General features: G+C 38.8%; 2 protein-coding genes across 2 annotated transcripts; one reads left to right on the forward strand and one right to left on the reverse strand.

The window, feature by feature from the left end:
• Nucleotides 1–384: 384 nt before the first annotated feature.
• Nucleotides 385–9,485, reverse strand: naaladl1 (N-acetylated alpha-linked acidic dipeptidase like 1). Its single transcript, XM_026187562.2, has 19 exons — nt 9,061–9,485; nt 8,737–8,909; nt 8,198–8,319; nt 6,613–6,732; nt 5,997–6,189; nt 5,767–5,860; nt 5,568–5,672; nt 5,213–5,298; nt 5,007–5,126; nt 4,844–4,929; nt 4,649–4,712; nt 4,325–4,392; nt 3,865–3,953; nt 3,201–3,294; nt 2,799–2,880; nt 2,356–2,529; nt 2,051–2,138; nt 1,855–1,947; nt 385–1,220 (listed from the first exon to the last, which is right to left on the reverse strand). Exons 1-19 carry the CDS (start codon nt 9,468–9,470, stop codon nt 1,022–1,024), a joined length of 2,460 nt encoding a protein of 819 aa, XP_026043347.2. The 5' UTR covers nt 9,471–9,485; the 3' UTR covers nt 385–1,021.
• A 2,832-nt stretch (nt 9,486–12,317) lies between these two features.
• Nucleotides 12,318–22,770, forward strand: erap1b (endoplasmic reticulum aminopeptidase 1b). The gene is made up of 19 exons (XM_026188195.2): nt 12,318–12,679; nt 12,990–13,500; nt 13,835–13,973; nt 14,159–14,293; nt 14,459–14,579; nt 14,914–15,068; nt 15,511–15,624; nt 15,836–15,967; nt 16,190–16,321; nt 16,436–16,519; nt 16,654–16,811; nt 17,601–17,680; nt 17,793–17,976; nt 18,238–18,394; nt 19,828–20,012; nt 20,106–20,267; nt 20,371–20,511; nt 20,810–20,891; nt 21,023–22,770. Exons 1-19 carry the CDS (start codon nt 12,643–12,645, stop codon nt 21,191–21,193), a joined length of 2,880 nt encoding a protein of 959 aa, XP_026043980.2. The 5' UTR covers nt 12,318–12,642; the 3' UTR covers nt 21,194–22,770.
• The last annotated feature ends 414 nt before the right edge of the window (nt 22,771–23,184 follow it).

Consider the following 23,184-nt stretch of genomic DNA (forward strand, 5'->3'; position numbering starts at 1 on the left):
GTACCTCTTCAGCCTGTTTCACTGGGTTTGCAACACTTGTGTCAAAGTATTTTTGACCCCTGCTGGTAGGGGTCAGTACTGCAGCTCCACCATAGGCACTGGCAGGAGGCCTATGAAGTGCTCAGGTTTTCATTGACTTGTAGCTTGTCAGTACGATTCAAACTAAACCACGTATAGATAACTTCAGAATTTCTTTTCCAGCTGTACCTTGCATACAAATGATGTAACCTCTTTAAAACTCAGATCATCATCTTTTATTTTATGCCGATTGCCATAAAATCCTTTATAATTCTTATGTTGCTGATAAGATAAGATAAGATAAGATAACCTTTATTAGTCCCACACGTGGGATAGGGACTCATCACACAAACCTTTGCACCAGTATTTCCGAGTAAAATTTTATTGCTCCATGTGCCATTACACCATCCAATAGCATCAATGGAAGTTTTTTAACCATTCCTTTATGGGCCTTAAATCCAGTTTACAATACAGCATTCTGTATGTTTGTTTTTCCTAATTATGAGACAGTTGAGAAGTTCAGGGGTACAACTTTGTGGGGCGCTTAACAAATAATAAAGTCTTGGCACATTCTCATTACATATGTTCAGCTGTTACTGTTGTGAAAATATTACTGACAAATGTGTGGGAGGAAAGTGGCACCATATGCTCAAGACTCAAAGCTTTCTTTTGAAAAATAAAGACAATATTTATATCATACATTTATAGGATACAAAACCTAGTTTTCTACCAAAGAAACCAAAACCATCTTTGCATTTGTAACCAAAAGAGAAAAATTAAAACTGTGGTCTAATCTCCTTTGATAAGATGTTCCTGCCTCATGGTGACTAGTGCCCCAAACACATTTGCCTTTCAAGTTTTCTTTCCTCCATTTTTATTCATTCATTTCTGAAAGACTGCATAAAGTAATCAAAAACAAAACCAACCTCTATTAACAACAGCTGGTATACTTAATCTTGCTTAAAGCCATTGGCATTTTGATTAAATTCCTGAGTTAGTGCAGTTACTTCCTCCAAGTTTGAGTCTGCATGTCATCAGTCAGTGTGCTGGCGGCACCCAGTATGGCTTGGCTTAATACTGACAGGTGGTAGTGAACTTTGTCCCAGTCGCTGGCCTGCCCTGATGACTCAGCATTAGCATAGGCATCAGCTAGACCTGGGAAGGTTTGTTTGCCAGCACTGCTTGAGGCCCAGATAACATGCCTGTGTAACACACAACAAAATAAAGATTAGCTCAACAGTGTTATCAAATGTGTTTCTGAGTTACAAAGAAACAAACAATTCACTACACTTGGTATCTCTTGTCAAAAGACTACTAAATGTAACAATCAACAGAGCGTAACAGCAGCCGGCCAAGATTTAACCTACTGGCACTGCCATATTCAAATCACTAGTACTGTTAAAACACATTGTCTTAATTCCATGTGTTTACCTTCTGCATATTGTTCACTAGCTTCTCCCAATGGCTCCTTGCCCCAGAAATGCCGTACTACTGCATTCCATGTTTGTGTATCACTGTTACTTCTTTCACTATAGGTATTAACAACTATGCCAGCTCCAGTGGCTCCATAGACTTTTGCTGTTTGTGGGGGTTAAAAAGTTACTTAAGGCCTGAGGCCTTATCCTGGTCCTATTTAAGATAGTAGGCATAACCATTGTAATCATGTCTTGATTAACATGTTATATTAACAGTGGGACTTCACTAACCCCCACAATCCTTCTTCTCTCATTGTGTACTGTGTCCTGCATGACACAGAAGACTCCACTAGGCACTATAATTTTATTATTTTCCAAAGCCACAGAAATCTCTGCGCAATCCACTGGGCCACATTCTTACCTAAATCCATATTTATCTGGGAAAGCCAGAGGGTCCAAGAAAGCTCGATCCAGAAGCATGAGTTGGTCATTGATCCATCTAACCTTAAGCGGCCTGAGGAAAAAGACATGGTAAAGCAAAGGGGGCTGGTATTCATTTCTGTTTGAATGGATGTGGATATGACTGTGCACATACTGTATGTAATGTGTGCACCTACGTTTCATTTGCCAGGTCTGGACTTTGAATCACCTTCTCCAAATTAGAAACTGCAGCACGAAAGCTGGTCACTGCATGTTTAAGGGGTTCTGAAACGAGATACAGATGATTGCTGTCACCCAGTGATGATTGTATTCTTTTATTCTCTCTAATTACACTTGATTATTGGGGTAGAACATAGATATACAAGACAAAACATAGATGCACAAGACACTTTCAGAGGGTATCATTAAAGTATAAGATGTGTTACCTAGCTCCAAAAAGATCCCCTCCCCCCACATCTCTCAAAAGATCTCCTGTACTTACCCATTGAAATGTTCATAGTTTTAAGTTTCTGCTCATATAGGTTCAAAGCAGTGCTGAGGTATTCCTCCAGACTTTCAGCATAGTCAGCGCAGTTTAATGGCAGGATCAAGCTATCAGCCAGTCGGATCAGGACATTTCCTGCAGTCCTGGCTACAGCTTGATGACCGACAAAGCCTACAAGAGAAGGTATGAGCTAATGTTATAAAGGAATAATTTGATTCTTTTCAGCTAATTATTTATTTTCAGTGATCAAATCTGAAAACAGAAAAACCACAACTCAGAAAATATTTTCTTGAGAAATGCAACGCTTTTTCTTTTTCTTCCATTGCTGGCAAAATATTTTCCTGTCATAGCACTATGACAGGAAAGGGGTTAGACAAGGATTCATTTATTCTACTTACTGTGCAAGAAGTAGACTACTAGGGGGAAAAAAAAATTCTCACCAGGATCAATGTACTTTGAAGCATAGTCAAAAGTGTCATATGCTGTGTGATATGCAGGATAAATCCGAGCATTTGTTTTAGTCTGTGTGAAGACAAATATATATACAATAATAGTTACAATATTATCTTAATGAGCTCAGTTAACACCTGCCTTCTCCTAATATATGTGAATGCCAAAATAAAACACTTTTTGCAGCTTATTTTGGTTTAAAATGTACAATGAACAACTGGCTTCAATGACCAGAGCATTTAACTGTATCTATCATTCTTATTTTTAATACACAATCAGTACACGCTAGTTAAAGCACATTTACTGCGACTGCACAAAAAGGCTCTAAAAGCAAAACTGTGCAGTATTATTCTGTCTATGTGTCAAATCGTGCAATCGTACATCTTTAGTACCTTGTCATATGTGTATGACATGTCCATGGAGGTGATTCCTAGATAATGGCTGAAGGGAGCATAATCACTTCCTGCTCCTGTCAGATATCCCATCCTGTTGAAAGAAGACAGACAACATCACATTCTGAGGTATTTCAGCAGGGAGACATAGGATAGAATTAAATATGAATAAAGAACACTGCAAAATTCTGTGAAAGTACATATCACAAAGAAAGTAGGACTTGGCCAACCAAACCAACTGTCTGTTAGATCATTTAAATGATTATGAAGACATAGAACCAATAAAACTAAACAAAAAATCGAATTCTGTGTCTCATACATTATTGTGAATACACAACATATGCAAATTGCATATCTTAATTGCTTCTGATTAGGCTTTTTTGTTTGAGGAGCATTTTAAGCTCAGATTGTGTTTTACAAGTCTTTTACATTCTAACAATGAACCAGCTAACACTACTGTGGCCACTGGTAATTTATTAAAAAACTAATATGTTTATATCTGAAACATGCGGAATAACATCTATGATGTCAATATAATATCTAGTTGTTGTTGGGTTTTTTTTTAAACTTTCAAATAGAGAAAAGTGATTTTGAATAGAATCCCAGACAACTGTTCTTCCAAGATTCAATGCAAGATTAACAAGATATGGCTGCAGTTTATTACCTGGGAATTAATCCATGGGTGGGGCTGGTTTTGTTTGTGTACTGTAACCAGTTGTCATACACAGATTTTTCGTGGCCAGGTGCTTTAACCTAGAAAACAAAGGTCAGTAATTCATATGATAAATAATCCATCTTGATTGACAGACTATTGCAATGTAAAGTCGGAAAGATACTCTAGAATAGTCTAGGACGGGTAGAGATTTTTGTAAAAATGGATAAGTGCCTGTAAATAGGACCAATACCTACAAGTACGAAGACCTATCAGATGCTTATTGGGTTCAAGTTTCACTAAAATCTAACCAAAACGAGGAAACTGTAACGATTCTTGTGAATAACGGTATTGGCGCCTCACTATCACATAAGCTCATTGATTCTTAATTGATCCAGATTAGCTAAAAACCACACTTCTGAGCAGTAAAAGTCTTGGTTTTGTCTAGATAGTAGTTAGTCAAAGGGCTCACCTGTTTTGAAGCTTTAAAGATGACATTCTGCATTGATGGCATGCCTGAAGCTCCGAGAGTAGCATTAGCTGAATAATGCAAGACAACAATTGTTTTGCAAGAGCATCACTATTAAACCTATAAATTCATCTTAGGTGTGTTAACACAGCGTTTCATTTCATGCTGACTATGTGCAAAAGAATCAGATTTAGATTTATATTTTTAACATTTCTTAAGAAACTCCAGGAGCATTTTTTTTTCCTGTTAGCTGTTTGTGTCGTACTGGCTGATTGGAATACATTTAAATTTACTTCTGATGTACAGGTGCAGTGTGGAGCTTCTTACCAAATACTGCAATGTCCACGTTTATGTAAGCAACACTTCGTTCACTGAGTGCTGCAAAGTATTGCTGGAGCAGAAACAAGAACGAGGTCAAGTGTAGAAGAATGTGCACTTTATATCTTTATATCTTTAACACAGATGGCCATTTTACACATTGCTTGGAGTTGTGGGTAGTCTTGTGGATAAATTGCAAATCACCTCTGTGTATTCTGCAGACCCAATAAGGCCAAACTCCTCAGCTCCCCAGCTTCCAAAAATAATGGACCTGCGAGGCCTCCAGGTGCCTACAATAGAGAGCCACAGAGGTCAGCCTTTATCGAGAACTCTATACAAACAGTCATTCATTCCAGCTCCTCCTCACCCTGTTTGACCATCTTGCCCAGCACCCTGGTAATTTCCAGCATGACTGATGTGCCGCTGCTTGGATCTATCGCACCATGAACCCAACTGTCCCTGTGGTTGCCGTATATCACATACCTGTCTGTGGATATAAACACAGCACTTACACAAAATAATCACAACATCAAAACAGCTGATCTTAAATTGCCGATCCAACCTTGGTCTCACCTGGCTCCACACTTCCTCTGATAAAACCCATTACATTAGAGGAGGGTTTCACCTCTTCATAGTTGTAGATGTCCAGTTTTACATCACTGACATGAAAGGCAACACAGAAAAGGGACAAAGAGGCTTTAACTGCTGCTCCAAAAACATGTATTTGTATAAATGGAATTGGTTATTCAAGTGTAAATCATCTGACATGAAATTGTATAGTGAATAAAAATGATCAAGTTGGCTGGCAATTAAATGTTTACTACACTGATTCTAAATTATCTAATTGAATTATTCAAAAATAGTTAAGTTGAAAAGGTCTGTAAGGTTTTTTACTTTTTTAAAACTTTTTACTTATACTGTTGGTTACCTGTTGGTGAAATTGGATGTAGGTTTGAACCCTGGACCACCAAAATTGTAGGTACAGTTGAATCCTCCTTGCCATGCATCTGGAGCTGGTTCTCCTCCCAACTCACTGAAATGACCAATGGAAAAAATATATTATTAAAGTAATCATCACCTTTGTTAGGCTGTATCAGTTACACATGCAGATCTATCTTGTCACAAACCAGATCAAGCGATAGGCGTCCTCAAATCCGATTGGTTGAGTTGGAATAGGAGGAATGCCTGTAATGTCTGTGGCATTGATTCTGTATGTTTCCTCTGTAAAATAAATGATTACATTTAAGAATTGAAATAATAAAAAAGGAATTAAACATGATTTAAATTTCCATAGTGTATGTGTTTGAAGCTATATAGCGTGTATCTTTTTGGCGTGTGGAGAAGTGCAATGGTTAACCTTTGGCAGCCAAGTGAGGTGTCAGCAAGTCTCCAAAGTCAATGTTGTAGGAACCTCTTTCCACGCCACTGGGTGGCATGTACCAGGAGTGAGGATACGTCTCATTGGCGTCTGACATGAGACCATCGTTCATGTCCAAAGGATCTGTATAGACAAGCACTCCAACGACGCCATATGGTGCTGCATTGATGGCCTGGATGAGACACATAATGCATTTTGTAAACAGTAATTTGTTGGTTTACACTTTTATTCTTTTATAATTTACATTTCAGTTGTCATCAAACCTGTCCACTCTAGAGGAATTTGAGCTGCAAAAGTGCTATATTAATAAAGTTAGAATTTACTAGAAGTGTGTGGCGGTAATCTTCTTTTTTTTTTTTTTAGCTCACGTGATGTCAGCGTATCTTAATATAAAAGTTTGTGACTACAGAATAGTGTTTATGTAGATTAGATAAAACAATTATGCCACTTGTTAAAGTAGGAGTTTGAACTAACATGTAACTAGTGGCAATAAGAATTAATCCTGTTGCTTAGTTGATGGTTTTTGCTTATAACCAAACAAAATTGGGCTTAAAATGTACAAATCGGTGATTTAATGATGCATTCTGAAACTCACTTTAGCCGATCTTCCTGCGCCACCATATTTGGTGATAGCAATAGTTCCTCTGAGGTCCACTGTCTTGTTCAGTTCGCTGTAGTCACTTGGCTTCCCCTGATTGGCATAAACCAATTTCCCCTAAAACCATGAGAAATAGAAACGCTCTGTGAGCAACAGAAACTCAAAAAAGTGAACTGATATGAAGAAAAGGTGATTTAAATCTTTCTGTAACCAAATTTTAAAACATTTAATGTTTATGTAATGGTCTGTTAATGCTCCTCTTTTATTTGCCACTTACATTTTGTATCTTTGCTAGTTTGCTTCCTGTCTTTGTCTTTTTTACCCCTTAGTCATTCTCTGCCTTTCCCTCATTGGCTCATAGTCCAGAACACTGTTATCATCAATATCAATCTGGTATCAATCTGGTTGTTAGTAATCAGTTTGTGTACTTCACAGAATCACTGTATGTCCCTGTTTGAACCTTTATGTAGCTCTTGGCATTCAAGTGTTTTACTATTATCTTAACTTTGCTTCAGTTTCCCCTGACTTTACTTTTGCTTTGCATTTTGCTGCCACCTTCAGTTGGAGTTCGTTTGCCTGCATGTATTTTGTATTGTCTCTGGGGAAAGGTTTTTATTATTATTATTATTGTGTGTTCTGCATTCATAAAGTGAGTCGGGCTAGAACAGTCTATTTTCCTAATCAGGGTATCATTTTTTTTACTGCCATGAGAAAGCTTGACAGTGATACAAATCTTTACAGACTGGCTCTTGACGTTTTGCTAACGCAGTCTACATCATAACTCGTGAAATTATCAGTACTTGGCAAGTCTATGAAAGACATTTTAGCCTTGAAGTTGATGTTGAGAAGTTTATGGCACCAATAAACAAGCGCTATTGCCTAATTTACTGAAAAGTGTGACACTAAAATAATCTGTGATTGTAGCATATTCATTCATTTATTTATTTTTCCATTCAATGTTAAATTTTCCCATAATATTTGTCAGAAGTAAATCCCATCTCTTTTACACCTGGAAATATTTGTGTCACATACTCATTCCCTGTTTGTTTTTAAGGTTTTCACATAAACACTCTATGTGAACTAAACCCAACACTGTTAGCTTTTGTTGCACGGCAACTTAATCCTTGTTCAGAGCAGAGGTTTTTAAACATCTTTCTTGAATATTCAGTCATGTAGCTGCAACAGTTAAAAGTATACTGACTGTATTTCAGTAAGCATACAACGTGCAGCCTCAAAGGTTACAACAAGTAAGCTAATTATGACTATCATGTGATTTTATTATTTTATCATTCTTTCAGTAATTTAATGGTCAGAAATGGTGTAGGAGTTCCATAGACACAGAATATTTCAGTGTTTGTGCACAAACACACAATAAAACACCGGAGGTTTCTTTGAGGACTGTTTTGCCAGATTGTCCCATTTCAGAAACAGGATGAAAGCTGTTGGTCAACTCTGTTTGGTTAATGAGAATAAAGCAGATATTTTAAATGTAATATAATTGATGTGTCTTCAGTTTTATTTTGAGTGATTTGCATTTATAAGTTAAATTTAGTGCTTGATGCGTAAGGCTGTAGCTTTTTACCTTTACATGTCCTGCAGGGGAGTATGCTGCGTACGGCTGAACCACCTCAGGATCGCTTTGGTCCGGAGTGTAAGGCTTTTCTTTTTCTCTTATTGTGTGCAGCACCGTATTGGTTGGGCTCACTGAAATTAACAAGTCATGGTGAAAGGTCTGTTTGTGAGACATCAGGGCGCTTGCAGATTGAAGAGCTTCTCAGTGTTAGAAAGAGTGTTAAATACAGAGAGTGGATAGTTTTCGCTTAATACCAGTTTTCTTGGTATGTTGGATTGAGTATGGAATGGAACTTTCTTAAAAGACAAAATACGTATGTATGGAAAAAAAATATACAATATAACCAAAACGTAACAATGTAAAAGTACTTAAAGGATTTTGTCTTCCATGGAATAATCCTATGAATGCTGATGGAGCAGCTTTCACTGTAGTTAATCATACCGCACAAGCTAACTAAACCATTCCTTCTTATACTGTAATGTTTACTTTGACCAAGATAATGTAACCATTCCCTCTGTCATCATGCTTTTCACAAGCATTTCACTCACCTACAGTGACTGTATTAGGGTTATTTTTGTCAGGGAAGGACAGGTAGACCCAGTACTCCTCTCTCCAGGCCTTGTCTAGTCCAGTTTCAGGGTCTTGCCATCTCTTAAGCATTATCTGTACAGTCTCCTCATCTCCAGCTGTGGTAGCCATATGGGGCACTTTTGTCAGGCTCCTGTGAAGGAAGATGAAAGATAAAACTTCAATGGCAATTTAGCCTTTGAAATACTTGAATGAATGGTAATGGTATTAAATTATACTCTTTGGATTTTAAATGAGGTGCTGGTGAGATTTTATAACATTGTTTAAAAAATAAGGAAACTGACCTGAGATTTTCCTGAATCTGAATGTTGTCCACCTCCGACATGAACTTCTCAATGAGGCTCTCATCCACATCCTTCGCCACATCTTTCAGCCACGATGGTGCAGAGGTGCCGCTCTTGGCAATACCAAAGTGACCAATTAGGATGCCTACGGTCAGTACGGCAGCACCACACACAACCCCAATTATCACCTGTTTTATCATACTCTTCCCTGAGATGAGATCCTCCTGTGAAAAAGTCTCTTTGGACCTGAACCCTGACAGTGAGTCTTCCCCAAAGATCTTTTTTTTGACCTGTAAGCTTTTTATGAATCCCGTCTTATGTAAGACAGCATTGTTAATTCCTGAATGTAATGACAGTGCAGCCCCTGCAGTCTCCTCCCATAAGACATGGTCATTGTAAAGTTTACTCATTAATGTTTGCAGATGCGATGGACTTTATCCCTTCATGTGTAAATGTGTGAGGGGACTGAAAATCATTTATTTTCAATGTTTGCACACCTAAATCCTTTTCTTCTTTTCTTTATAAACATGTCATTCTCAACCCAATTCTCAATTTCTTAACTTAATTTCAAGTCAATTTATGTATGTATATTTATATTTAAAGAATTCTTAAAGTAAAAAATATATAAGAGTTAGAATGTTGTTAAAATGTAATTTAAAAACTATATTAACAATATAAAGATTACAAGACAAACAAAAAATATCACCAATAAAGGAAAATCCACTGAAATCATTAAATCCACGTAGGGTTTAATGCCGAAGTTGTACCAAAATGGGAATGTCCAAATATTCCTAATACACAAGAGATGAGAGACTGTTGCCTGTGTCTATAAATAATGAATGGATGGATCTTGTGAGACTACGGTGAGTTATTTGGTATCAGTACTAAATAAACACAATCTTTGTTGGGACTAATGACTTTCATGCATGACTTCCTGTTACTTAACTGCATCATGATAGCACGCCAAAAAAGGAACCTGAAAGATTCGAATTTTATGTGGAGAACAAAAAAAAGTACACAGTAACGTGGACCGGTTAAGAAAATTGGTCACATGGAACTAGAATAAACTTGAACCTTTTGCATGCTTTGTTTCATTTTAAAATGTACTGTTTGAATTCAGAGGTAAGGAAAGAAATAAATGTGTGTCAAAGATATGCAGAAATCCTTCAGCCCTTAATGTTGTCGTACAACACATTAACTAAACATGCTTTGCATGCAGGCTGTTTTCGACACTACTTTGTAAAAGTCTTGAACAATTCCTCATTTCTTTATATTTTGCAGGGAAGATGTGAATAAGTGCAGTGATCTATTGAAACAGGTAAACATAACTGGAAAAACAGTTTATAAGGCAAAAACAGAGTTTATGCTGACAAGCTTGAAAGTCTTTTTGTACAACCACCTTTATTTTTCAATATCCCAAATATCACTGGCTGAAATGCCAAATGAAATGCCAAAATGTGCAACTTTGTAACAAGAAGCTAGTAACAAAGTGCCTAAAGATGCAGTGGGTTCTTTATTAAGCTGTCTGTTATGTGCATAAGTCAGAGTTTAGTGGCATATGTGGAGGTAGATTTCTATTCTCATGTATTAATCACATATTTAATCATATCACATTAGTTATAGTAATATCACTTTCTCACTTTACTATAGTAAGAGCACTCCTGTCACTAGTTTGCATGCATGTGGAATGTTAACACAGTGAGGCCATTGTAATGGGAGACATTATATAGATAGTGAGACTACTTCTGCTTATCAGGGATGTAAATCCTTAGGTGACGGCTAAGCAGAAAACAAGGTCATAATTCTCTCTGTGAGGGAGAAGGTATAGCCCCCCCCCCCCCCCCCCCCCCCCCCCCCCCGTGAGAGAGGCCAACATGTAAGAGTTTGTGGAATGTTCTGTTCTGTCTCTGTATATAAGATGTAAAGGCAGTGGCCACAATTCAGAGATAGTCCTAGTGTTTCACTGGGATGCTCTCTCCACATTGCAATGTGTTTATTAAACCCACTTCAAATCAAGCTCACTGGGTGTGTTGCAGGTTATTGTTTTTTGGGGTTGTTTTTTTTGCCTGTCCCATTTGGTTCTTTAGCTGTCAGAATTGTTGTCTGAAGACCAACAAGAATACCCAATGAATTTACTTTACCAAGTGGATCATCGCGGCCTTGCCGTATTGGTCCATTTGATCGACCTTTGTTGTTATTATTTATTTTATTTTATTTTCAGTTGTTACAGATGGGACAGACATGACTAGGGGATAGGAAAGGGAGAAAGAAAGATGAAGGAAAAGAAAAACAGAAGGGAAGAGGGACAGTGAGAAAGGGTGCTTAAAAAGAGAAAGAGAGAGAAAAAAAGAAAAAAAAACCTCCTGGATCACCTGTTGAGAGGAAAAGAAGAGAAAACAAGCAAATAAACAGAGCAACATAATAAACACAACACCACCGCATTAATCTAGCTAAGTGTAAACAGCAGTAAATACTAAATATTGAATGTTGTGGTGCAGCACCCAGGACCGACAGCGCACAATGTGCTTTGAGGTAGCAGCCAAGAAAGGTGTAGTTTATGTCTATGGACAGTGAACATCTGTGTGCACACCTGTGTGAATCAGCGCGCTTGTATTCAAAAGGTTTCCCCATTGCAGGTTATTGTTAAATTTTCCACAACACTTGCAAATCTATCAGTCACACACATTTATACTCAGATGAATGCATCAGAGAGCAACTTGGGGTTAGTATCTTGCCAAAGGATATTTAACATACAGCCTGGAGCAGCCAGGGAACAAACTGTCTGATCAGTAGATGACCTGCTCTACCTCCTTAGTTACAGCCACTCCATGAGCTTGAGCTCAATTAATTTTAGTATTCATGACTCATTTACTTTACTTGTCATGTTCAACCAGAAAAATGCTAACAATAATGAAAGATTTATCACTCAGTGACATACACTGACACCCAAAGGGTACATGTGGTCCATAACTGTAGACCTGTAGGTGACCATAGCGTACACTACTATTTTCTGTCTGGAACTGATCCTCACTGAGGATGGATCAGTGTTCCTCAAAATAAATAAACTTTAACACGTTATTTAATCTCGGATTCTTGCAAAATGTTCGACGAGGACCAACTGAAAACCAAAATACAAGAGAGTTGAGACAGTAAGCGCACGGAAATAACCGTTAATCGAAGCAACGTTGCCCTCTAGTGGTTAAATATATTTACTGCGGGGGCTGTAAACACGGAAGTTCCTGTTTCCGTCCATTTCCTATACAAATTGCTCGTGCGTTTTGTCCCCTTTTATTGTGATGGTGGTGTAACACAGTCAGTAGTTTAAAAATGTGCACCAGAAGTGTTTGATAAAGAAAAAAATAGGCGGTATGTTTTCATAACTCACAGCTGGAATATAAGCATGAGCTGCAGACATGACAGGATACCCTGAATTTTAAGCGTCTTTATCAGGTCTTAGACTCAGAGTTACAGCCACAGCTGTAAGTGAAATGACCTAAACTGACACCTCAGCTTAGTGAACCTTTCCTTCGTTTTCTCCCAGCATGCAATTCCCCCCTTTCTGTGTTTCACTTTCATTTTTCAATGATTTCTGCTGAAGCTGCGTGCAGGAGACGAAGCTGTAAGTTAGCAATTTTTTACATATAGCTCACATAATTTATAAAATAATGAGAATATAAGATAAGATGCTTTATGGCTTCTGAAAATCTGAGTCATTTTGACTGCATTGTAATGCATGATTATACAACGAATCCATTTGTGTGAAATCGAAAGTAATGCTTTTCCCGGTCCTTTGTCATGTGTCATAAAGTACCATGAGAAGCAGTAGTTTGTTTGACAGTCCAGCTATCCTGAGATGTTCGGTGTTTGCTGTGTGACACTACAAGTAAGCGGAGAAATATTGCATTTAGTTTTCTGTGTTTGTATTTCAGGTCCCGCCTCTGTTGTCACCATGTTAGTGGCTCCTCTCCTGCTGGTGCTGTTCGTTCCCTTTTCTCCCTCATCTGGAGCACAGTTACCAAATCAAGCCAAGGCCAAAGACCTCCCTATTGCCACCAATGGTCAGCCCTTCCCCTGGGACCGCATGAGACTTCCCACAACCGTCACTCCACTCCACTATGACCTGGCCATACACCCCAATCTGACCACCCTGGACTTCACTGGCGTTGTTCGTATTGAGCTTGATGTGCATGAAGACACCAACACTGTCATTCTCCATGCCAAGCAAATGCAGATATCCGATGTGTTCCTCTTGGCACCTGAAGGCATTAAGCGCCTTAAGGTGTTGGAGTATCCTCGCTTCCATCAGCTAGCCTTGCTGTCAGACTCGGTGCTCATCAAAGGTAGGAAGTATGAAGTTCATCTGGCATTTGCTGCCAACCTGTCTGACAGTTTCCATGGTTTCTACAAGGGAAGCTACCGCACCAGCAGCGGGGAGGTCAGGTAAGGCCACGAGGCATTTTGAATGTTCTCTGTGTTTATTTTACTAATAATACTAAATTTCTCTTTTGACAAATAACTAAAATAACTGAAGAACGTCAGAGAAAAAAATGAATGGCATCCTTGTTCACCTCCATTTTATTGGCTGAAGTAAAATCTTCCTTTTTGCAACAGAGAACAAAGAGTTTATTGTAAATGTAGTGCAACTTTGGAATTGGCTATAAAATCAGTGCAAGTAAAAGCTTAAAGTTCACCAAAAAAAGATTATTTAGTGCTGAAAGCTCCTAATCACACCAGCTTTAATCCACTTTCACTTTGTGCTTAATTACATTTTCAGAGTCCTGGCGTCCACGCAGTTTGAAGCGACTTTTGCTCGTGGAGCCTTCCCCTGTTTTGACGAACCCGCCTTCAAAGCCAACTTCACCATACGAATTATTCGAGAGCCACGCCACATAGCCATATCCAACATGCCAATGGTAAATGTAGACTGACCAGTCCCAGTTTACTTTAAGCATAAATGAGTAATTACCAGAAATATGGATTTATTAAAAAGAACAAAATAGCAACATGCTTATATACATATGACTATATATGCACATCTGCAATATTATGGACCTCTCCTTTCTTTTCTTAATTATTAAAACACACCTGTGTTTCTCAGGTTAAAACTGTGGAGTTGCCAGGTGGTTTGCTTGAGGATCACTTTGACACCACTGTGAAAATGAGCACTTACCTGGTTGCCTACATTGTGTCGGACTTCAAGTCTGTGAGCAAGACGACCCAGCATGGTGTCAAGGTGAGATGCACACCAGATGCTTCTTATTAAAAAGACTTTTTTTAGTCAGCAGTTTGACTGTATACATCTCCACGGTGTGAAGCATATCAGACGTGTCATCTAATGACTGTTGTACTAACTGAGAAAACTTGCTTGTTCTTTGTTCTTTACTGTGATTCCCTTCAGATTTCAATCTATGCTGTCCCTGAGAAGATCGACCAGACAGCCTTTGCACTGGATGCTGCTGTCAAGCTGCTGGACTTCTATGATGACTATTTTGACATTCCTTACCCACTTCCCAAACAGGGTCAGTGGAAATCACATTGTGTTTCCATGTTAAGAGACAGACACTGGTGTAGCAGTTGTTATTTTGTAACATATTACAACAGCAAGAAAAGACTTGATGAGTCATAAGTCTCTGTCTGCTTCTGATCCTTTACTCGCCTGTGTGGAAACTGTGCTTTGTGCACACATTCAGGATCACATGATACCTCATATCTCAACGCTTTGACAGGACAAATATGTAAATTTAGGTGTAGACTGCTCTGTAGATGTATCAGAGGAGAACGTAAGCCATACCTAGTCGAACCGTGAGGTGACATGACTGTACCACATTATTTGTGACTGTGTTCCCTCTGCAGACCTGGCAGCTATTCCTGACTTCCAGTCAGGTGCGATGGAGAACTGGGGACTGACCACCTACAGAGAGACCGGCCTCCTCTTTGACCCTGAAAAGTCATCAGCTTCAGACAAGCTGGGCATCACCAAGGTCATCGCCCATGAACTTGCGCACCAGGTAGCTGCACTGATTCTGTTTGTTTTAAGTTAAAAGTAAAGCATTAGGGGATGGCTAGGCTGTGCAGACAACCCATGTGCTATAAGGCTAATCCAGAGGTCTGGGTTTGAATCAGTGCCGAGGCCATTTACTGCATGTCTTCACCTGGTCTTTCTCCCAGCTTTGTCTTTTCTCTTCAATGTTCTGTCACAATAAAGGCTTAAAATCTAAAAAATAAATAAAAATAAACTCATTCGTGTCAAAGTTCATCAGTCTGTACCAAGTTTTCCAAGTCAGAGCTTTACAAAGAAAATTTGCTTAAATTTATTGTCAGTATGATTGAGCGTAGCATGTGCAGTAGATACAGGTTTGTTTGACTTTTCAGTCGTTAGTACAGTATAACAACACTAAAGGTGAAAGAGCATGTTTAATGCTGTTCTTGCATGTTTTCCTACCTGTCCAGTGGTTTGGAAACCTGGTGACGATGGAGTGGTGGAATGACTTGTGGCTCAATGAAGGTTTCGCCAAGTTCATGGAGTTTGTTTCTCTCGACATCACGTACCCAGAACTTCATGTGGTGAGACTTTGAAACTTTATTTAAAACTGACTGATCCCAGGTCCTATTGGAACATACAGATCAGTTAAAATGATTTACTAAAAACCAGAAGGACATTAAAGTCACAGTCTCATAGTTTTAGTAGTGTACATTAGCTGAACAACTCCTATGTTTTGCTGGATAAGGCTACAAAGATGTGCATAAACATGATTCCATCCTCTCATTCTTCCAGGATGATTTCTTCCTTGCAAAATGTTTTGAGGCTATGGAAGTAGACTCCCTCAGCTCTTCCCACCCAGTCTCCACCCCTGTGGAAAATCCCACACAGATCCAGGAGATGTTCGACGATGTGTCATATGACAAGGTTAACCTCGGCTGTTACATTCTGTTTCATGTTTCTGTACTTGTGTAGGATATTGAAACTAACAATCGTCTCAGTATTTCATCATCATGTAAAATCTGTTAATATTTGACATAAATTCCCAAAGCTGAACCCACACTGTGCAGTTGAATCAAAACACTGAAGGACTTATCTACGTTTCATATTGTTCCTTTTTTTAGAAGCATGTATGTATTTTGTTTTCAGGGTGCATGCATTCTGAATATGTTGCGGGACTTCCTCACTCCTGAGGCTTTTGAGATTGGCATCGTCCGATACCTGAAGCGCTACAGCTACCAAAACACTGTGAACAGCCACCTGTGGGAGAGCCTGACCAATGTGAGTGATGTGTGAGCGGTCTCTCTTTTAGAGGACTGATTTTTCATCAGTCATTTTTCTTCTTATGTAACTGTGAATGCTGAATGTGGCTCATCTCTGTTAAATGTGCTTCAGATCTGCAGCTCACATGATCTGGATGAAGGTCGCCTGAAACACACAGAATTCTGCTCTAAACGCAAAACTCAGTCCGGAGCCTCGGTAAGTTGTCGTTTGATGCTTGGTAGCAAACTTGTTCAACAAAGCTCTCTGATTGTGAGCATATTTTAGCAATTACAATAAACTCCTGTGACGTTGTTGTATTTATACAACATTATGTTTGTCTGTATATACAGAAGTGGTACTCTGGTGATGAGCTAGACGTCAGGGCCATCATGGACACCTGGACTCTGCAGGAAGGCTTCCCACTGGTCACGGTGGAGGTCAGAGGTCGGGAGGTTAGGCTCAGTCAGGAGCGTTACTTGAAGACAGACGACCCCTCCCCGAGTGAAGGGTATGCTGTCAGGAGCGTTTTCTGTTACAATGCAAGTTTACAGCATCAAGCTGTCTTCAGCCTGGAGCGTGCAGGAAGCAGGGTGCAATATTTAAACTGTAGTTTACTGAACAGTTCCTGTAACTGTGTAGCTGTCTTTGAAGCTTACAGTGAAAAATCATCACTTTCATTTCTCCAGCCAATAATAGTCTTATGTTTTTACCCCTCAGCTGTAAAAGGTTGATGGGGCGGTGTGGACAACTAAGTTTGTGAATGTGATAAATCGAGAATGAGGAGACGTTGGAGCTTTCAATTGATAACATAAGTGTATCTACTAAGAATATTGGACAACTTAATATCTCAGTGACCTCAACTTAAAGGTCAAAGGTCAGAGATCCAATTTTCCCAAAGTATTGTGAATGTGATAACTGAAGAATACAGTAGTGTAGGATTTTAAAATTGATACCATAGTTGCATCTACTAAAAATCTCGGATGAGTTCTATTCTCAGTGACCTTGATTTCAAGGTCAGTGACCTCTGACCTTGAACTCACGGTCAAGACTTGAACTTGACCTAAAAATGAAAGGTCAGAGGTCAGGTTTTCTGAAACTCTTGTGAGTGCAATAACTTGGCAATGTAGGATTTTGAAATTGATACCATAGGGGTGTCTGCTATGAGGCAGAGGGATCACCCTGGCGGTCTCCAGTATTTTTATTGTCATAATAAACAGTTTGACAGTTGCTTATCTCGATTTAATCATGATTAAACAAAGACATTACCTTTTAATTAATCATTATTTTGTGTGTCTAGATTCCTGTGGCAGATCCCGCTGACGTACAAGACCAGTGCCTCCAACACCGTCCACCGCTTTCTGCTTAAGACAAAGACTGGTGAGTACTTGATGACATTGAGCCTTGGTTTTCTTTTAAACGGCAATATTCATTTAAATTTCACAAGTCTTCATCACTTGAAAGCTTCTCTTTACTCTTCTGTCTTGTTCAGATTTCCTGTTCCTGCCAGAAGAGGTAGACTGGGTGAAGTTCAACGTGGACATGAGTGGTTACTACATGGTTCATTATGCAGGCGAGGGGTGGAACTCTATTATCAAGCTGTTGCAACACAGTCACACAGCCCTGAGCGGTAATGACCGTGCCAACCTCATCCACAATGTCTTCCAGCTTGTCAGGTCTGTTTAAACATTGCATATTAACACCAAAATTAGCTGTCTATCCTTTGGTATCTAGTTTAAGTGAAGCAGTCTGATATATTGAGCTTTGCAGGAAAACAAAGTATTATACATTCCACATACATTGCTTTTTCCCTACTCTTTGTTCTAAAGCCAAGAATTTTGAAATATATCAGCTAAAATTATGTTTAGATCCAAGCACACAGTATGCTAGAAAGGAGAAAAGGGGAGCAGGATGTTTACCTGACATCTGTCTTGCAGTATAGAGAAGGTGAGGCTCGACACGGCTTTGGAGCTGTCGCTTTACCTGTCCAGAGAGACCAAGATCATGGCTGTGACTCAGGGCTTTGGAGAGCTTGTGCCGCTTTACAAACTGATGGAAAAGAGAGACATGAAGGTGCTGGAGAACCAGATGAAGGTTAGTTTGCTGGCACATTACTTGGCACATTATACCAACATATGTGACTCAGTGACATAGTGCGACCAAGCTCAACAAAGCACAGGCCCAATTAGGGAAAAAAAGAATAACCTTTGCCTTTACAGTAGTTTAAGGTAAAACTATACATTCACCCATCTGAATTATTGACTTCAGGTGTTCCACGCATATCAACCACTGGACTGAAAAAGAATAAAAAGGCTTTGACTTTGCACATGTTTTATAAGCCGAGTGCCCCAGAGTGCAATATGATATGAAATATTATGATAAAATTTATTGTCCAGTCTGGGAAATTTGTCATGGACTCAGGTACTCAAGATAAGTTATCTTGAGTACCTGAGTCACGAAACAAAAGTACTGTCCCAAAATCAGTGTAATGAAAGATTCATTTTGTATATAATTTAGTTTATAATGTGAAATGTCTAAGAAGCAGGGTTCACACTATATATAATTTCAGTTTGTTAGAATTTTACAATGGATGTGAAAAGAGAAGGTTTACAAGATGGTAGTGATGTTGGGAGACAGTGATACTTATTAAAGAGACAGGAGGCGGAGATGAAGAATGGACCGTTTTAGAAATTTCACTTCTTAACTCAAGCAGTTTGGACACAAGGATAGAAAGGTAAGGCTGAGGTGGTTTGGACACGAGCAGAGACGGTATAGTGGATATGTTGGAGAGAAGATGCTGAAGCTGCCCTGCAGAAAGAAAGAGGAAGACCACAGAGAAGATTCATGGATATAGTTAAGCAGGACATGCAGAGGGTTGGTGTGACAGAGGAGGATGCTAGGGAACGCACGAGATGGAGGCAGATGGTGTGCTGTGCTAAACCTTAAAGAAAGCAGCTGATTTCTGTCTAGTCTTGTCTAATCTATACTCATAAATACAGAAATGTGAAAAAGTGAGCAAAAACAAAGTCATGCTTTTGATTTATTAGTGACAAAATATCATATTTAATATCTGTTAAGAGCTATTTCGCTTCTTAATTCTTTTTATTTATGTCTCCACATTATTAAGATGAATTTGTAGTGATAATTTTCTATTTCAGAAATGACTAAAATAATTAATATTCTGTTAAAAAATTGAAGGTAAGGTAAGGACCAGGAAAACCCTGATACAAAGGTATCACTTTGCTAGTATACCCCTGAAGTCATTCGCTAGTCTTACTGCATACACTAAAAGCAGTGAATCTATGGTACCTTAAATGCATTTTCCTGTTATTTTCAACCATGTCCATTGTGATTATGCAATAAAACTCCAATTTAGAAAAACTGGTTAATTTTTTTTTTTTTTTTTTGGTTCAAACATCGTTCGAGGGGTGCCTGACGTTCCTCTTTGCAGGAAAACAAACATACAGTATGTGGATTGTAACTGTATACTCTCTAAGGAGGATTTAATGTCTCTTTTTGTTTTTTAGAGCTATATTGTAGATTTGTTCCAGGATTTGATTGACCAGCAGGAATGGAATGACTCCGGCTCCGTGTCTCAGCGAGTGTTGAGAAGTTACCTGCTGCTGTTTTCCTGTGTCAGGAACTATGCTCCCTGTGTGACCAAAGCCACCCAGCTCTTTAACCAGTGGAAGGACTCTGATGGCACCATGAGGTTTGGAGTCATAGTCAACAATAGCACAAGAAAATCTGATTTTACTATGTATATACATCTGAACTGAAAGCTTCCTTGTTTTTGTTTTTTTAGCCTTCCTGTTGATATCACCATGGCTGTGTTTGTGATTGGAGCTCGAACACCAGAGGGCTGGGATTTCCTCTTTGAGAAGTACCGCCATTCGCTGCAAATGTCGGTCAAGAGCCGCATGAAGACTGCCATGGCTGTTAGCCCACTGCAGGACAAGCTCAAGTGGTGTGTAGATTATGGGAACTGGGACACATCAGTATTTCTTAGCTAAAGCTAAGGGGATATAATTACCCCTGCTCTCCCTTTACTGTTCCCTTTGTGTCTGCAGGATGATGGAGCAGAGCCTCATCGGTGAGATAATGAAGACTCAGGACCTCCCAGACGTAGTCGTCTCTGTCAGCAAGAACCCCCATGGCTACCAGCTGGCCTGGGACTTCCTCAGAGCCAACTGGCACACTATGATCAAGAAGTCAGTCAGCCCATCACACACATGTTTTATCATCCACAATACACCATCAGCCTTAAATCCTCAGTCTTGTCAGTTTTGCACATATTGATACTTTTGTTTAGCCAGGAGAGAGCACCGCCTTTGCCAAGAGTATTAAAATTGGTAGAATAGCCTATAGTATAAACTTTATTTGTATACAGAAAATGTTGTTTGTTTTTTATTTATATATTGATATGAAGTTATTCCCTAACAAAATAGGGAATTCTATCACTGGTTAAAAAAATTTGAACTTTGGTGTTTGTTTGCTTTGATGTCACAGGTTTGACCTCGGCTCCAGCACTATATCATACTTGGTAACTGGGGTAACTAACCAGTACTCTACTAGAGAGATGCTAGATGAGGTAAGTATGGCTGCATTTCGATCAGAAGGCATGTCCGTATTTCGGATAACAAGAATATTGCCTGGATCTAAATATTAAGGACGCTGCATCTAGAATGTCGATCAAAGTCTTCCTCCTTTACACCGACTCAGGTACGAAGCTTCTTCGGCTCCCTGACAGAGGAGACGGGCTCAGAGATGAGGTGCATCCAGCAGGCCTACGAGACCATTGAGGATAACATCCGCTGGATGGACAAAAATCTTCCTCTTCTGCAGGCTTGGCTGGACAAGCGCAACCGACGAGTGTCTCATGAGGATTTATAGCTTCAGGAAGGTTAAAATAATGAATAGTGAATAATTACAAACAGAAACAAATCTGTGTAAACTCAAACCACAAAATAGATGAAGTTGATCACAATGACGGTTGTTTTTCAGCTCAAGTTTGTCTATAATAGCAGTAAGTCCTGACTTAAATTGGATTTTTTTTGTGTCAAAATCACTTTAAATCTCTACCCAGTCCCACAAGTTTACAAAAAAATGAGCTTGCTTTGGGAAAGATTGTGGGTCATTATAAGTATTATTTAATACCCTGAAACTGACTGACCACACTAGTGAGTTTTTTAATTACACTTGTTTAAACTACAGCCTAAAAAAATGTTAAACAGGTGCATTTCAGATCCAAACAAAACTAATGAACCATTCTAAGAACGTCCTAAAAGTCAGCTCGCTCTCCAGTCCAGCTGCATTTAACCCTCTGTGACCAGGTTTGCTTCAGTTTGCTTCAGCATCTCTCCCTCTCTCTCTCTCTCCCTCCCTCCTTCTCCCTCAATCTGCTGATGTGTGTTTGTGTTTTCCTCTCAGTTTCCAGCACACCTGCTTTCCAAAAAGTTTCACAATGAAGTTGATTTTACAGTTTATATGGGCTAATGGGAGACTTTTTTTTGCATGGAAACCAATCATACAGGAGTCCAACTAAATCACATGTGAGATCTGTGGCCTAACTCTTAAAGTGAGCACAGACAGTATGTGTAACCATTCATTCAACAGTGTAAGTGTGCCAGGGAATGTTACACAATGATCAAACCGGTCAAACCGTGCACAGGCATGGTGCAAAACAACATGTGAGCACACTAACATAACAGTCCTCAGTAAGGGGAAAAGCAGCCTTAGCATATAACATAATTATTAAATGAACCTATTTGTTGTTTGTAATAGTCTCCTTTTTTCTGAAGAAAAGAGCTTGTTTTTTTCCACAGAGATGTTTGTGTGTGCTGAGTATGTCTTTGTGCAAGTGTGTATGTTTAACTGTGAAGTTTAAATTCTGTTTTGGCTGGATGAAGTCACAGTTGTTGCTTTTTAACAGTAAATGTTGAATTCTGCTTCAGTGCGAAGCAGCATAAAGATTATACGATGTGATATAAATAGTGCAAAAGAAATGCACTGAATGTCTGACTTAAGTTTTTTTGATGAAAAAAAAAATAAAAATGTGGGCATGTCTGCGAGTGAATGCTGCAAAACCAATGAAACAGACAATGTAGTGCGCTGCGCTTAATATATTTTTACAGTTTATTGGTTGTCGTTAAAAGATTAGATTACACTTCTGTACGTTTATATTTTTCCACAGTTTGGGTAAATTTTAATACTGAGGAGCTAAACATGGATTCCAGCGGCGCTGGTGTGTGTTTTGGTACAGTTTATTTAAATGAGTAAGCTCGGCAAGACAAAAAGCACTGTAAGAAAAAATGTTTTATGTGTGTGTGTGTGTTTTGTTTTCTTTTTGGTTTATTGAACAGAGTAGCATATTTCCATTTTTATGCTCCTGTTACTAAAACCGTTGTTGAAAATGTAAAGATGTGTGTTGGTTTGATTAAACGTTGGACAAATAAAGTTTTTCTTTTGAACTATAATGCATTTTTTCTAACAGCATAGTGTTCTAATTATATTAGTAGTTTGATAAGGGTTATATGTTCGGTCCCTGTGAGTTTTATGGATATAACCTTTGTATCTCCTCATCCCTCTGATCAGCAGGTGTTCTTCCAGTTTGGGAGTGTTTCCTGTTGAATTTTGGGCTTTCTTCTCAGACACACAACAAAAAGATTTTATAAATTAGGATCAGCGGTGTATTAATCCTGCCTATAATAACAGCTAATATTGCTGTTCTGAAAGACTCACACAACAGTGAGTCTTTATAGAAGTGTAAAATAATTGGAATAAACCTTTTAACAAGACTCGTCATGACACAACACCTGAATGCATAGTGAAGGAAAAATCTGATGTTATTAAGCTAAGTGTGTCCAGATTAATTACAAATTGTT

The sequence above is a fragment of the Astatotilapia calliptera genome, chromosome 12 (genome assembly GCF_964374335.1).
Source record: "Astatotilapia calliptera chromosome 12, fAstCal68.1, whole genome shotgun sequence".
Taxonomy (NCBI): Eukaryota; Metazoa; Chordata; class Actinopteri; order Cichliformes; family Cichlidae; genus Astatotilapia; species Astatotilapia calliptera.

Coding starts and splice junctions, on each gene's coding strand:
- naaladl1 (XM_026187562.2), bottom strand. CDS start 9,470: ATGAGTAAACTTTACAATGACCATGTCTTATGGGAGGAGACTGCAGGG. Junction 2,881..3,200: donor TGTCATACACATATGACAAG/GTACTAAAGATG, acceptor GTCTTCACACAG/ACTAAAACAAATGCTCGGAT. Junction 1,221..1,854: donor CCAGATAAATATGGATTTAG/GTAAGAATGTGG, acceptor TGTGTTACACAG/GCATGTTATCTGGGCCTCAA.
- erap1b (XM_026188195.2), top strand. CDS start 12,643: ATGATTTCTGCTGAAGCTGCGTGCAGGAGACGAAGCT. Junction 14,294..14,458: donor CGACCCAGCATGGTGTCAAG/GTGAGATGCACA, acceptor GATTCCCTTCAG/ATTTCAATCTATGCTGTCCC. Junction 16,812..17,600: donor GACCCCTCCCCGAGTGAAGG/GTATGCTGTCAG, acceptor TTGTGTGTCTAG/ATTCCTGTGGCAGATCCCGC.